The 14,486-nt window shown below is 41.9% G+C and overlaps 1 protein-coding gene across 1 annotated transcript in view; it reads left to right on the forward strand.

Moving 5' to 3' along the window:
• RARS1 (arginyl-tRNA synthetase 1) overlaps nucleotides 1-14,486 on the forward strand; it is a 35,403-nt gene that overhangs the window by 17,567 nt on the left and 3,350 nt on the right. Inside the window, exons 4-12 of the mRNA XM_054038744.1 lie at nucleotides 466-577; nucleotides 2,730-2,830; nucleotides 6,680-6,801; nucleotides 7,087-7,207; nucleotides 7,539-7,668; nucleotides 8,618-8,722; nucleotides 9,984-10,162; nucleotides 10,873-10,982; nucleotides 12,602-12,707. Coding sequence (XP_053894719.1) covers nucleotides 466-577; nucleotides 2,730-2,830; nucleotides 6,680-6,801; nucleotides 7,087-7,207; nucleotides 7,539-7,668; nucleotides 8,618-8,722; nucleotides 9,984-10,162; nucleotides 10,873-10,982; nucleotides 12,602-12,707 — 1,086 coding nt within the window. The remainder of the gene's footprint in view (nucleotides 1-465; nucleotides 578-2,729; nucleotides 2,831-6,679; nucleotides 6,802-7,086; nucleotides 7,208-7,538; nucleotides 7,669-8,617; nucleotides 8,723-9,983; nucleotides 10,163-10,872; nucleotides 10,983-12,601; nucleotides 12,708-14,486) is intronic.

Genomic DNA, 14,486 nt, shown 5'->3' on the forward strand with positions numbered 1-14,486 from the left:
TTTTCTGGGGGTGCAGTGGGTTCACATAGCGTATGATGTGCTAGTGAGGCCTGGATACCCAGTTTTGAGCAGTGTAAAAACAGGCTAGATTTAAACCTTTGGTGCACATGATGAGCAAAGACAATATTTGAAACTAGCTAGTTACGTGTGTTGCAGTTATGTTTTTCTTTGCACTTTCCTATGTTATAAGGTGTAATATCACCAGGACATCTTAAGGTGGTACCATATTCCACAGGTTTTAGGACCAGATCTTGGCAGGGCTTTGCATGTAGCACTCCTATTAATGCCCATGGGAGTGCCATGCATGACATGCTTACAGAACTAAGTTCTTAATATTCCACAGAGATTATTAGAAGAGAGGAATTTAGTGGGTCTTGTCAGTGTAGTATCAACTCAGATTATATTTTATTTTCCATCAGATTCGCCCATGATTAGACTGTACTGAATCCTCTCATTACGTTTCAGATGCTTCCCAAAACCAACGAACAGAAAGTGAGCCCAAGAGAAATTGCTGATAACATTTCCAGAAACATTCCTGAAAATGAATACATTGAGAAGGTTGAAATCGCTGGTCCCGGTATGGTCACTCTATTGTTGTACCTTCCCAACATTTAAATTTGATGTTGCAGCTATTCTACCAAGTGGCAATAAAGGAGACAAAATCTAGTTAGATTATTTTTTAGCTTTATAAATAGAATTAAAATTTGAATTACATTCAGTTTTGCCTGATGAATTTGGCAGGATAAAATCTGCTTACTAGCACTTGCATTAGAATCAGTGGGTGAAATCCTGGTCCCAGGGAGGTTAATGGGAATTTTTCCATTGGCTTTACTGGGATCAGGATTCCACCCTATAGGCTTCTAGGTTTTGTCCATAGTACAAAATCACCACCAAAATTGGCAGTCTTGGGAGAAAATGATTGGGCCTGGAACCCAACCCAAGCTATCCTCTCGTCCTCAGAGGAGATCGTTCCAGCTCAGAGCTAAGGCACAATGGCAGAGCAATGTGGAAAGTATGACACTGCTACTGCTCATGCTCTGAAGGAAGTGGAAGACTTCAGTCTCTTTGGTACTCACTCTGACCCCATTCATAAGCACTAAATAAAATGAAATATTTTGCGGATGGATGGGGAAGAGAATCTCTGTTAGCCCTGTATCAGAGGGGTAGCGGTGTTAGTCTGGATCTGTAAAAAGCGACAGAGTCCTGTGGCACCCTATGGACTAACAGACGTATTGAAACATAAGCTTCCATGGGTGAATACAATGCATCTGACGAAGTGGGTATTCACCCACGAAAGCTTATGCTCCAATACGTCTGTTAGTCTATAAGGTGCCACAGGACTCTTTGTCGCTTTCTGTTAGCCCTGCAACTCAGTAAAATCAAAGCAGTGCCCAAATGTTCTGCAAGTCTGAATTTTTCTAAATGTGACACTGTGGTTTTAAATATATGGGAACTGGTGGCACTTGTACATAGTAAAGCCTCATGTGCATAAGTGCCTACACCAGGAGTCTCAAACTCAAATGACCATGAGGGCCACATGAGGACTAGTACATTGGCCCGAGGGCCGCATTACTGACACCTCCCCCCCGCCGCCCTCGGCCCACTCCCCACCCCCCTCCTTCCATGAGGCCCTACCCCGCCTCTTCCCACCCCTTCTCTGCTGCCATTTCAACCCTTTCCCCAAAATCTCCAACTCCACACCATCCCTGCCCCCAGGGGGTACAGGAGGGGTGTGGGGTGTGGCGGGGGCTCAGGGCAGGGGGTTGGGGTGCGGCAGGGGGTGCAGGGTGCGGCAGGGGGCTCGGCAGGGGGTCGGGTGCAGGAGGGGTGCAGGGTGCGACGGGGCTCAGGGTCGGGGTGCAGGGTACGGCAGGGGGTTGGGATGCAGGAGGGGTGCGGCAGGGGATTCAGAGCAGGGGGTTGGGGTGCAGGAGGGGGGGTTGCAGGGTATCAGGGCAGGGGGTCGGGGTGCGGGGTGTGGCAAGGGGCTCAAGACAGAGGGTTTGGCTGCAGGAGAGGTTCGGGGGGTGGGCTCTGGCCCGAAGCGCACCAGAGGCAGGGCAGGCTCCTTGCCCTGCCCTTCCCCTGCACCGCTCCGGGAAGCGGCCGGAACCTGGGGGAGGAGGGGCACAAGGGTTTGTGTGTTGCGTTGCTTCAGGCACCGCGCCCAGCAGCTCCCATTGGCCGGGAACGGGGAACTGCGTCGGGCCAGAGCCGCTCTAGGTAAACGCTGGGGAAGGGCGGGGGGGGGGGGCGCAGAAAATAACCCCATGGGCCGCATGTTTGAGACCCCTGGCCTACAGGATAACTCGCTGGGACAGCTGTGAGTAATGTCACTTAAGTATATAAGTGTTTGCAAAACACCCCAAGATACATTTTTTGTCAAGTATTTCACTCTTGGGTTCACTCTTGATTACAAGAACCCCAAAACAGGTACTTAGCAGCTCGTGTAGCATTTGATATGTATAGTTTAGACTTCTTTGCTTAATAGCATTTTGTTTGTGGAAAACAGTCTCTCATAACCTGATAAATAAACTCTCTTTTTTTCAGAGAGTGATCATGCTTTTTTCCTCTTACAGAAACAAAAGTTTATTAAGACGTTGTGTAGTTAGTTTTAAATACTGTATTTTCCTTGTATCTAGGGAATTGTGAACTTTGGTACTAAACAAAATTAAATGGCTTTCAAGGATACTTTTACGGCACCAACAACCATTGTTTTTCCTCTAAAGGTTTTATTAACGTCCACTTGAGAAAGGATTTTGTGTCCAAACAACTGAGCAGTTTACTGGTGAATGGAGTTCAACCACCGGCTATTGAAAACAGGAAAAAGGTGTGCTAGTAAACTTTCATTAAAGTCTCAGTACTGCTTTCAGTCCAATAGCAAGTGCTGATGAATGGTTCTGACTCGGTTTTTGCTTGGTATGCCTGTACTTTCTTACTGAACTTATAATGAAGGTTTTAACAAACATTCCAACTACAAATACACAGGTTATTACTATTTTAACAGTGGGCACTTCGGGGTTAGTCAGTTTGCAGCTGTTGGGGCAGCAGGGGAGACTTGGACTGACTTGGCAAGGAGATCTGGACGAAAAGTCTGAGGAGTGGAGACTGGGTTGTTAAGGGGAATGGGACATGGGGATGTGGGTGGGGAAGAGACAGGAGAGGGAGCAGAAGGGGTCAAGCTTGGGAGGAACGGACAGAAGAACCTGTGCCCACTCGAGCACTCTCCCTTCAGAGCCTGCAATGAAACCCGAGATTCCTATTCCTTTTCTGTCAGCAAATATCTGTGCAGACCATGGGCAAAGTGTATGTCTCATCCCCTTCTCGTGTGATCCACATAGAGGATGACAGCATACTATCGCTATCAGTTACTCAGCTCAAGTGGCAGAGGTCTGTGCAGTGGATCTAAAGGTTTCAGTCCTGCTCATGACCCATGTGGATGTCAGTATGACGCCACATGATGGAATTTCTTGTTTATTTAGTTTGCTGCTTTGAAAATCTAGGAAACTACACACTCAAAAACTGTTAAAAGAAGCAACAGAGGGTCCCGTGGCACCTTTAAGACTAACAGAAATATTGGAGCATAAGCTTTTGTGGGTGAATGCCCACTTCAATTCACCCACAAAAGCTTATGCTCCAATACTTCTGTTAGTCTTGAAGGTGCCACAGGCCCCTCTGTTGCTTGTTACAGATTCAGACTAACATGGCTACCCCTCTGCAACCTTAATAACCTTCTTTTAACAAGTAACAAAGTCAAGTATTCAGAAGTTAAGAAATGCCAGAATTAAGGTTGCTCTTGCAATTGAATGCTGCCCAGAAAACTGGATTCTATCCTGGCCTGTTCCAGGGTTGTAGTTGTGATGCTAGGAAATTCATTTGTATCAGACTTTTCACAGGTGGGCACTAATGCATGTTCTTCATTTTCTGAGTGCCTGACATGAGACCCTGGGTCTGATTTGCAGAAGTGCCAAGCACTCTCAGCTGCAAATGAATTCAGTGGGAGCTATGCTTTGAATATATAAAGTCTTGTATAATATTATGTGTGCTGAAATAGCACGTCCTAGTCATCTCAAGTTGGGCACTCAAAATTAGTGGAAACTTTTAATCTTAATCTCTGTGCCTCAGTACCCCATCTGTAAAATGGGAATAATATCCCCTCCTTGCACACGGGTGCGGTGAAAATTGTTTGTGAAGCACTCAGATGCTATTGTGATAGGCGCCACAGAAAATCCCATGAGGAGATTAGAGTTGGGTTTGACTAGCGTGCAGCAGATAAGGCATAGGGCCACATGTTGAACGATGAGAAAACAAAATATTGAATAGCTTCTCATTAAATGAGCACCATCCATCTTGTGCACTGAATGAAGCAGGGATCCTGTATGTCATAATTAGGGCTGTTGATTAATCGCAGTTAACTCACACGATTAACTCAAAAAAAAAAAAAATCATGATTAATCGCACTGTTAAACAATATGTTTAACAATATGTTAAACAATTGAAATTTATTAAATATTTTGGATTTTTCTACATTTTCAAATATATCAATTACCACTCAGAATATGAAATGTACAGTATTCACTTTATTATTTTTATTACAAATATTTGCGTTGTAAAAATGATAAACAAAAGAAATCGTATTTTTCAGTTCACCTCATACAAGTACTGTAGTGCAATCTCTTTATCATGAAAGTGCAACTTACAAATGTAGGTTTTTTTTGTTACATAACTGCACTCAAAAACAAAACAATTAAAACTTTAACAATGTAAAACTTTAGAGCCTACAAGTGCACTCAGTCCTACTTGTCCAGCCAATCTCTAAGACAAACAAGTTTGTTTACATTTACGGGAGATAATGCTGCCCACTTCTTAATTACAATTTAACCTGAAAGTGAGAACAGGCGTTCGCATGGCACTGTTGTAGCTGTTGTTGCAAGATATTTATGTGCCAGAGGCACTAAAGTTTCATATGCCCTTCATGCTTTGGCTATCGTTTCAGAGAACATGCTTCCATGCTGATGACACTCGTTTAAAAAAAAAATGTGTTAATTAAATTTGTGACTGAACTCCTTGGGGAGAATTGCATGTCTCCTGTTCTGTTTTACCCACTTTCTGCCATATATTTCATGTTATAGCAGTCTCGGATGATGACCCAGCACGTGTTGTTCGTTTTAAGAACACTTTTACTGCAAATTTGACAAAATGCAAAGATACCAATGTGAAATTTCTAAAGATAGTTACAGCAGTCGACCCAAGATTTAAGAATCTGAAGTGCCTTCCAAAATCTGAGAGGGACGAGGCGTGGTGCATGCTTTCAGAAATCTTAAAAGAGCAACACTCTGATGCGGAAACTACAGAACCCAAACCACAAAAAAGAAAATCAACCCTCTGCATCTGAGTCAGATGATGAAAATGAACAAGTGTCGATCCACACTACTTTGGATCGTTAATGAGCAGAACCTGTCATCAGCATGGACGCATATCTTCTGTAATGGTGGTTGAAACATCAAGAGACATACGAATCTTTACTGCATCTGGCACATAAGTATCTTGTGACGCCAACTACAATGCCTGTTCTCACTTTCAGGTGACGTAATTAAGAAGTGATCAGCCTTATCTCCCGTAAATGTAAACAAACTTGTTTGTCTGAGCAATTGGCTGAACAAGAAGTCGGACTGAGTGGATGTGTAGGCCCTAAAGTTTTACATTGTTTTGTTTTTTAATGTAATTTTTTTTGTACATAATTCTACGTCTGTAAGTTCAACTTTCATGATAGAGATTGCACTACAGTACTTGTATTAGGTGAATTGAAAAATACTATTTCTTTTGTTTTTTTACAATGCAAATATTTGTAATAAAAAATAAATATAAAGTGAGCACTGTGTTGTAATTGAAATCAATATATTTGAAAGTATAGAAAACATCCAATAATATTTAAATAAATGGTATTCTATTATTGTTTAACAGGGCGATTAATCGCAATTAAATTTTTAATCGCTTGACAACCCTAGTCATTATGTAATTGAAATCTGTGTCGTAATGTAAATACACACGGAGTCTGACCTCAAATCTGGCATTTCCTGATTTCTGAGTGCTTGACTTTGCAACATTAATAATTTTCTTTTAACATAGTTTTTATATGCAATATATGTATAAAATCTCTGTACATCCTTCTTGTTTGTTAAATGATCCTCTTTTACATAGCATTGTATAAGCTTCCTGCGGGTACGGGGATCTATGCCAATGAATCTGATTTTCAGGATTGGGCCTAAAAAGGGTGTGTTTGCTCTGAATTGTTTGCTGGAGTTTGGAGCTAAAAGCTACATTTAGAGTATGATGTGCCAGGTTTGTAGAGTATAAGTAGGGATGCAGATAATTTTCATAGGCAAAATGTGATGCAGCCAGAAGAGTTCTAGACATTTAGAGCCTGATTTTCAAACCAGCACCAAACTATAAAATGACTACAGTTATACAAACACAGAAAATTGAGCTTGCCCAAATGGCCAGTTGTAATTGACCATTTGCCACATGCAAATACATCACTTGTGTATGCAGTCATGATGGCTGCACATATCCATGAGGCACGTATCCACAACTTTGAAAACCTCACCCTGAGAGCACGACATCGTACAGTGCGTCATTTAATAATGTTTCTCCCTCTTCATTTGTTGCCCTGTCCAAGGTGGTGGTTGACTTCTCTTCCCCTAACATTGCCAAAGAGATGCATGTTGGTCACCTGCGCTCGACTATTATTGGAGACAGCATGTGCCGTCTGTTTGAGTTTGTGGGCTATGATGTTCTGAGGTGAGCACTGCTGGACTCGGGACACAAGTTTGTTCATCTCTATTTATACAAGTGCACCAATGATGCCTGTATGTATGTTCTAGCCACCCTTGGTATAACTTAAAAATACATCATAACTAATACCCTGAGTGTAGAAGCACAATTCGGTATTACCCTCCCACCCCAGCAAGCCATGTGACTGAAAAGCTCTAATCACCCTTCCCCACCAACAATGTTCAGCCTGTTTTAGTTCAGATTTCTCGTATGATGCATAATTTTGTTTTGCACTCTCTAATTGTTGGCCAGGTTAAACCATTTAGGAGATTGGGGCACCCAGTTTGGAATGCTCATTGCTCACCTCCAAGATAAATTTCCAGATTTCCTGACTGTTTCACCCCCCATTGGGGATCTCCAAGCTTTTTACAAGGTATTTTAGCTAATATATCCACTTGTTCTCCTCTTACTTTTAAACGAAGCAATAATTCAGAACTGTTGTGAATGATCAGTATAACATTGTTGAAACAAAATGAATTTTAACTGGGTTTGTTAAAGAAGTAAAGAATTGCTTGTTGTAGTTTATGAAATACAGGTATCTGGTCTCAGGAACTGTATTCTGCTTTAATAAAAGTAATTTGTTACCCTGTCCATTAAGCCACACTGCTTTCCTTCCACCAAATAAAAAATTGCTTTAAAGTGTCAGAAATACTGTTTTGCATAGGAGAGAAAATACTTTTTCTTACGTATGGTTTTTAACCTAGGAATCCAAGCGGAGATTTGACACAGAGGAAGAATTTAAGAAGCGAGCCTATCAGTGTGTGGTCCTACTACAGAGCAAAAATCCAGACTTCATTAAAGCATGGAAACTGATCTGCGATGTATCTCGGAAAGGTAACAGTTAAAATTAGTGTCTCTTTCTTTAAACCAGTGTTTGTTTTAAGTGGATCATTTTATGTTGATCTGAGACACAAGTTGTTCTTTGGAAATCAATAAAATTCGTTGGGATAAAAAGGAGCAATATGTCTGAGGAAGGTTGTGCCATAGAACTCCACCATACGTATCAGAGCAGGATGCAGAATTCACTTAAAATGAAAACAGCCGCACTTGAAAATCCTAGGATTCTCAGATTTGCCCCAAACAGCATTATGGGTGTTGCCCTTAATACTCTCTGGAAGAGTGGTTTTGAAGACTTAGCACCAATGACATTAGCACCAACGTAGAGTGACGTCTAAGTATTATGCTGATTGATGCTTAACAAATGTCTAATATTAGTAACAATCGATCATTTCCAAACAAAATGTCTGACCCTCATTCTTTCGTGCACCTCTGTTTAACATCCTGTGTTTCAGAAGCAGACAAAGAGAGAAACCCTTCATCTTTCTGACTGCTTGTTGAAGTGTTTATGCTTTTACTGGATAGTATAGTATTGTTGTGGCCTGTTTTATTTATTAAATGTTACTTACCTCTGTAATATGGCATTCTGTCCAGTATTGAAGGTTTTGCTACATTGCCTTAATATCTGAATACTTCCCAGTCACTGATGAATTCAGCCCGTCCTCCCCTTCCCCCCGAGGTAAGGAAGTACTGTAACTCCATTTTACAGATGGGACAGATGGGACGTGAGGCACAGAAAACAAGTGACATGCCCATGGTCACAGATTGCAAGAGAGCTGGAATTGAACCCAGATCTCTTGGTTCCCAGGCTAAAGGCTTAGCCTCAGGATCATCTTTCCTCTCATTTCAGTCATATTTTAAGGGGCCTATTTGCTTAGAGTCTTAAACACAGTCAAAATCTTGTATGTGTTATTTTTTTATAGTTCTCTCTGTTTTCTCTACTCAGAGTTTCAAAAAATCTATGACTGCTTGGACATTAAACTAATAGAGAGAGGGGAATCATACTACCAAGATAAGATGACAGATATTGTGCAAGAATTTGAAGAAAGAGGTAACATGTTCCTTAACATTGTCAAAAAAATCAACAATTGTCCAATCACTTTTTTTTTTTTTCCAGTTTGAGAGAGAGTTAATTGCTACTAGTTCATTTAGAGACACTTTCAAGATTGATGTTCCCCAGATTAGACACTGCCTTTCATCCTCTCTTGTCCTTCCCCTCCATATATATTTGACTAGAAAATTCTCTCCTGCTGAGGGGCACAGGCTATTATTCTTGTTTTTGTCATTCAGAAAGTTCTGGGAATTTGGGGCCCTGATGCAAAAATGCATTAGGAGTGTGTTGAGTCTATATCAGGAATTACCAGGAGCTAGAATGTGACATTACAAATATTTATGTTCGATACAGTTAAGCTAGTCAAGTAACACTGTAACATCGAGATGCACTAGCACCTTAGCTTGGTCCTAATTAGTGTGGGCAATTCTTTCCATAGTAAAACTTCCAAGGGCCTACTCCAGCCAGGGGTCCTGTGACACAAAAAACATGGTGAAGTGACAGACTCACTCAGTTCCCATTTACTTTATTATTGTCATGAATGAAAATGGGGCACAAACAATTTACAGGCTCCCTCTCCTAAAGATTGCCTTTGCAGATTTCTCCCTGGTCTTAGCAATACTTAATCTCTATCCATCCATAGGCCCCAGGTAGCCACACTTATAGCTTACTTTTGAAAACCACTGTGTTATTGATCGCTATTGGTTCCCACATGCTGCCTCTTTTGGGGTGTTTTTTTCCCTTCAAATCTCTCACTTCCCAAACACCCTCTTCACTGTTGCACTAGTACATCAGGATACCAACTTACAATGGTTTTAAAATCAAGCTAGAACTCTCTTAATAATAGCCTATTATTTCACCAGCAAAACTATATTTGTGTAAATCTATGCTCTCTTTGCAAATTATGATTGGTGGTGTGTATTTGTTTTTAAGAAATCAAGCATTTAATGTGACCTGCACAAAATGGGTAGAGTTGTCTTTCAAGAATGTGAATAGATGGGAGCAACTGGTTTTCACAAGATTTAGAGCAGTGTTTCCCAAACTTGGGATACCGCTTGTGTAGGGAAAGCCCATGGCGGGCCTGGCTGGTTTGTTTACCTGCCGCGTCCGCAGGTTCGGCCGATCGCGGCTCCCACTGGCGTCCCAAGTTTGGGAAACACTGCTTTAGAGCATTATCGCTTCTTACATGTAGCATCTAACAGTGTGCATATTTCTTCAAATCTCTCCTGAATGCTTACCCTCAAATGACCTCTTTCCCTAGGATTTGTACAGATGGATGACGGGCGGAAGATTGTGTTTGTCCCAGGATGCTCTGTTCCTTTAACAATCATGAAGTCAGATGGAGGTTTCACATATGATACATCTGACTTAGCTGCTCTTAAGCAAAGGCTATTTGAGGAAAAGGCTGATATCATTGTTTATGTGGTGGATAGTGGGCAGGTGAGTACCCAGACCTCTGCTTTGTTGTTCAGTTAGTCACTAGATACTGCACTAGCCTAGAGGACAGGGGCTAGAAGGTGTTACCGCTTGATGGCTATTTATTGGCCTTTATGTGAAATTATTTGGTAGTTACTGTCCAGTTCCTGATGGGCTGTGGGCCAATTACAAAATTCGCCACCACAGTTTAGACTCGTGGCGAGCTCAGCAGAGCCCAAGGATTTAACACTCAGGGAAACTAACCCATCTGCACATCTAGTTCAGTGCTGAGTCTGAATGGCTGGAGAGAGTGATAAATCTGCACTGTCACTGCTCATGCATGGCCTTATCTGTGGAGTCTCCAGCATGTCAGTTGAGTACGTTTCACCAGCATTTACATTCACTTAAATGGGAACTGTAAAATGTAGGCAGTGGTGATGTACTTGTCACACTCTTATACCGAGAATTGGGGAGGGATCTTTAAAAGTATCAGGCATTGATACTTTCTGAAAATCAGAATAGTCTGTAGAAACTCATGACAGGGGTGGTTCATCATTACAAGTGTCCTGTGCAATGAGTCTAAAGGTGATCAGTTAAGGGAAGCTTTCTTTTTCCTTGTAATAGCACTCTTGGTACAAAAGCATTTTACAATATTTATACCAGACTCTCAATGAGAAAAAGACAATTAGAAAATGCAGCTGACAACTGCTTTTTATTTTCCTATTCCTTTGCAGTCAGTGCACTTGCAGACAGTATTCGCAGCAGGTCAGATGATTGGCTGGTATGACCCTGCCGTGACCAGAGTAGTCCATGCTGCATTTGGAGTGGTACTGGGAGAAGATAAGTAAGTTAAATGAATCGCTCATTTCATGATACATTTAATGGATGCTGTGATTATACTTTGTCAGGCTGTCTCAGCACAAAAAGAACACAAAAAGAAAAGAAGTCAGATCATATTGCAGTTTTCAGGGTCAGATTCCAGTAGACCCTGAAATATGTTTGAGACATATTCTTGTATGAGGACCTAAAATTCAAATATCACACAAGTACTTGCACTTTGAAAATTTGCTTTACATGTTGACATCTAAAATAATGAAACAACAAAGTTCACTTATTAATGATTTTTTTGCATGTTTGCTGTGACTGTCATTCCATATATTCTGTTACTATTCTATAAAAGTGCACTATTTTTCTGGAATCTAAACAGATCAAGTTTTTGGGGTGTTTTTTTTAAAGCCACCTCTCTTTCCATCCCAAATGAACTAGCTCTGCCCTTTTTCATTTGAGAAAATTCTATCTAAAAAAAAAAAAGCAGATTTCTTGTAAAAGTTCATGTATGTCTAAATTAACATTGCAAACCAATGTTTCATTATTCGTTGGTAAAGTAACTGCAAAATAAGAAATCTGAATTTATTTTCCATAAGAAAAATATTTTATATATTACCCTGGCTCAATCGTACTGGCTAGATTGTGGGTTTAGATTGCATATTGTTTGACAAGATTATTCTGTCTACTCAATAGCAAATGTGTTTATAGCTTGTGTTTCTGTTTTGGTAATTGGGAACACCTTAACCACAGAATTGTCCTGTAGGATTCTCTCTGTGAAGGGGATATATAGCTAATTCAGCATTTTTTTACAATCCTGTTTTATCCTTTTGCTACAAATAGAAGTATATGTGGCAGTGGCCCACAAGAGTCACAAACTAATTCCAGTATGGCTTGAAATTCTATGTCTGTTTTTCGCAGCTTCACATTACAGTATTGTGACTCTGTGTCACAAGGAACATATCGCATAGCATGTTCAAGTGTTGTACTGTGGGTCGGTGCGATTCCACTCTAAGCTATATCCTCTGTCTCCCTCTTTCTGGTTGGTAAAGGGATGGTTTTTCATTTCTCCTTCACTTCCCCCATCTTCCTTGGGCTGCATGAATATTGAAAGGGATCCCAATGCCCCTATCTCTAGGCCAGTTACTTAGTATTCCATCTCCAGCTCCTTTTCTTCTCTTAGGTGATACTGCAATCAGACCTATGCATTCTGCAAGAGCTACGTGTAGCTGAGAGTCCACACGCTGTCTCCTTGCTGTTGCATTTCACTATTAAAATAGGGGGAAATATTTTGAGCTGTTTTCCTGACAACTGTTTTTGCTCTGATGGTACAGGAAAACTGTCCTACACATATGACTGACACCCTGGCCAGCCAATTGTAAACCTTCTTTTTCTCCAATTAGTTTTATTACAGTTCCCATCCGCCCTTATAGGTGCACCAGTTAGATGCCTGTTTGATACGTTTAACTCCGGGGCGGAGGCCATTGGAATGTGCAGCTGACTCTATTAAGACTATGGAGAAATGTGGGCCACCCAAGTAATTGTAAGATTTAGTTCTGCAGAGGCTTGTATATAGTGCTGATTGTGACCCTTGGGGGTTCTATAGAGCCAAGCAGGATTTTGTCTATGTGCTTTCAGGAAAAAGTTCAAAACTCGTTCAGGGGATACAGTGCGGCTCATTGAGCTACTGGAAGAGGGGCTGAAACGATCAATGGACAAACTGAAGGACAAAGAGCGTGACAAGGTAAGTGTGATGGCTTACTTTCCTTCTTGGAAACCAGTATGTGGTGAGTTTCATCATGTACTGGCTGCTTCTGTATAATGGATCCAAGGGGAATATATACAGAGCAAGACTTTCCCCTCCATCACATAGCTCACTTGGCTTATTTTCAGTGTCACCATTCTACTGCATGTTGTGATTAGCAAGCAGCTCTGTTTTACGGCCTGGAATTGTTCTTGACACCAGTAGGAGAGGCTCTCCACCTCTTAAATTTCCCTGCAGTGTGGAGTAGACACTGATGCCAATTCCTAATGGATTTAGTGCAATTCTGGGTTAATTTGAGCTGGCAGGATTGCACTGCAGGCAAAGCCTCAGCACTGGCTGGACATTGTAGTTTTGAAACATACAGTGTCTGGGGGCTTGTCTGCATGGGGAAGTTAGTGGGCAGGAAGCTAAGGTGCGAATTGAAAGCACACTAGCTACTCTGCACGTACTCCCGGTGGGGACATGCTGAATGCCCTCGGGCAGTTTAGCTTAATGCACTTCTCAAATGCCTTACGCTACTGTGCAAGAAGGCTCCCTTAGTGCACAGTAAGAGGGTCCACATGTGTGCACTAGGTACTCCGCGCTATCTACTGTCGGCTTTTTCCCTTTGGAATATTTATTGCACAGTTGGATCCAGGAGAATAAATTAGGATGTTAAAGCTTCCAGTGCTTGAAGCATTGACTGTAATCATCCCCGCACCGCTCCTTGCTCTGCCTGAAGCCGGTGCAGAATGCTGAGCAACCTGCTCTTCGGGAACAGCTCGGAATCTGAGTTGTCGGAGACTGTCGCAGCATGGTGCCAGGAGCCTTTTGGGAGAGCAGGGATCTTTAATAGGGGAAAAGGGTGAGATATGAGCAAGGTTTAGAAGGGGGCAGGGTGTGAGATGAGTAGGAGAGGCAGAGCCAGCAAACAGGCAGTTGAGGATGATAAGCAACTCCAGGACTTGATCCTGTTGTTTGGGACAGAAATTCTCTTGCCAGCAATAGGTGGGGGAGGTTAGTTAGGTGAGGAGATGTCACAGGCCATAGAAGAGCAGGAGCAAAGATCGATACATTAAAAATTAAAATGAACGTTAAGTCCACTAGGAACCCATCTTAGCACTCACAGAGCTGTTATACCAGTGTCAGCAGTGGCCAACTGGTGGAAACAATTTAAAAAAAAAAGTTGGAGCAAGTCATGTTCCTTGTCTGTGTGAGAGAAGTTCCTGCATTGTTAAATCTCCACTGTATGCTGGTGAGATGCAATGGAGGAACAGCTGATTTCTTAAAGGTCCAGCAGGTGGTGGTAGAATACAGGGGGTAGCCGTGTTAGTCTGTATCCACAAAAACAACAAAGAGTCCGGTGGCACCTTAAAGACTAACAGATTTATTTGGGCATAAGCTTTCATGGGTAAAAAACCTTGTTGTTTTTTTGGTAGAACCAGGGCTTTGGAGCGGAGTCCGGAGCTGGAGCGCGGACCAGTAGGTTTTTGCCTGGAGCCGGAGCGGAGCAATTCAAAAATTTGATTGCTCCAAATCCCTGGTTACAACAGCCTCAACATAGCTTCAAAAATGTATAGCACGGCAGTTTGCTCTTGCGTAGCCTTCAACTGTGTTGCCTCGTTACATACTGTATTCCACTATGTGAGGTGATCTAATTTTGAAGAGAACCTCATTTTCTGGAACACAAGTCAAAACTTTCAGACCACTCTGTTATGCTGATGGGGGAAGAAGGATGCCCTTTAGAATACAGGAGAGCATGCTGAACTGTTCCTAAAC

Source organism: Malaclemys terrapin, chromosome 8, assembly GCF_027887155.1.
Source record: "Malaclemys terrapin pileata isolate rMalTer1 chromosome 8, rMalTer1.hap1, whole genome shotgun sequence".
NCBI lineage: Eukaryota > Metazoa > Chordata > Testudines > Emydidae > Malaclemys > Malaclemys terrapin.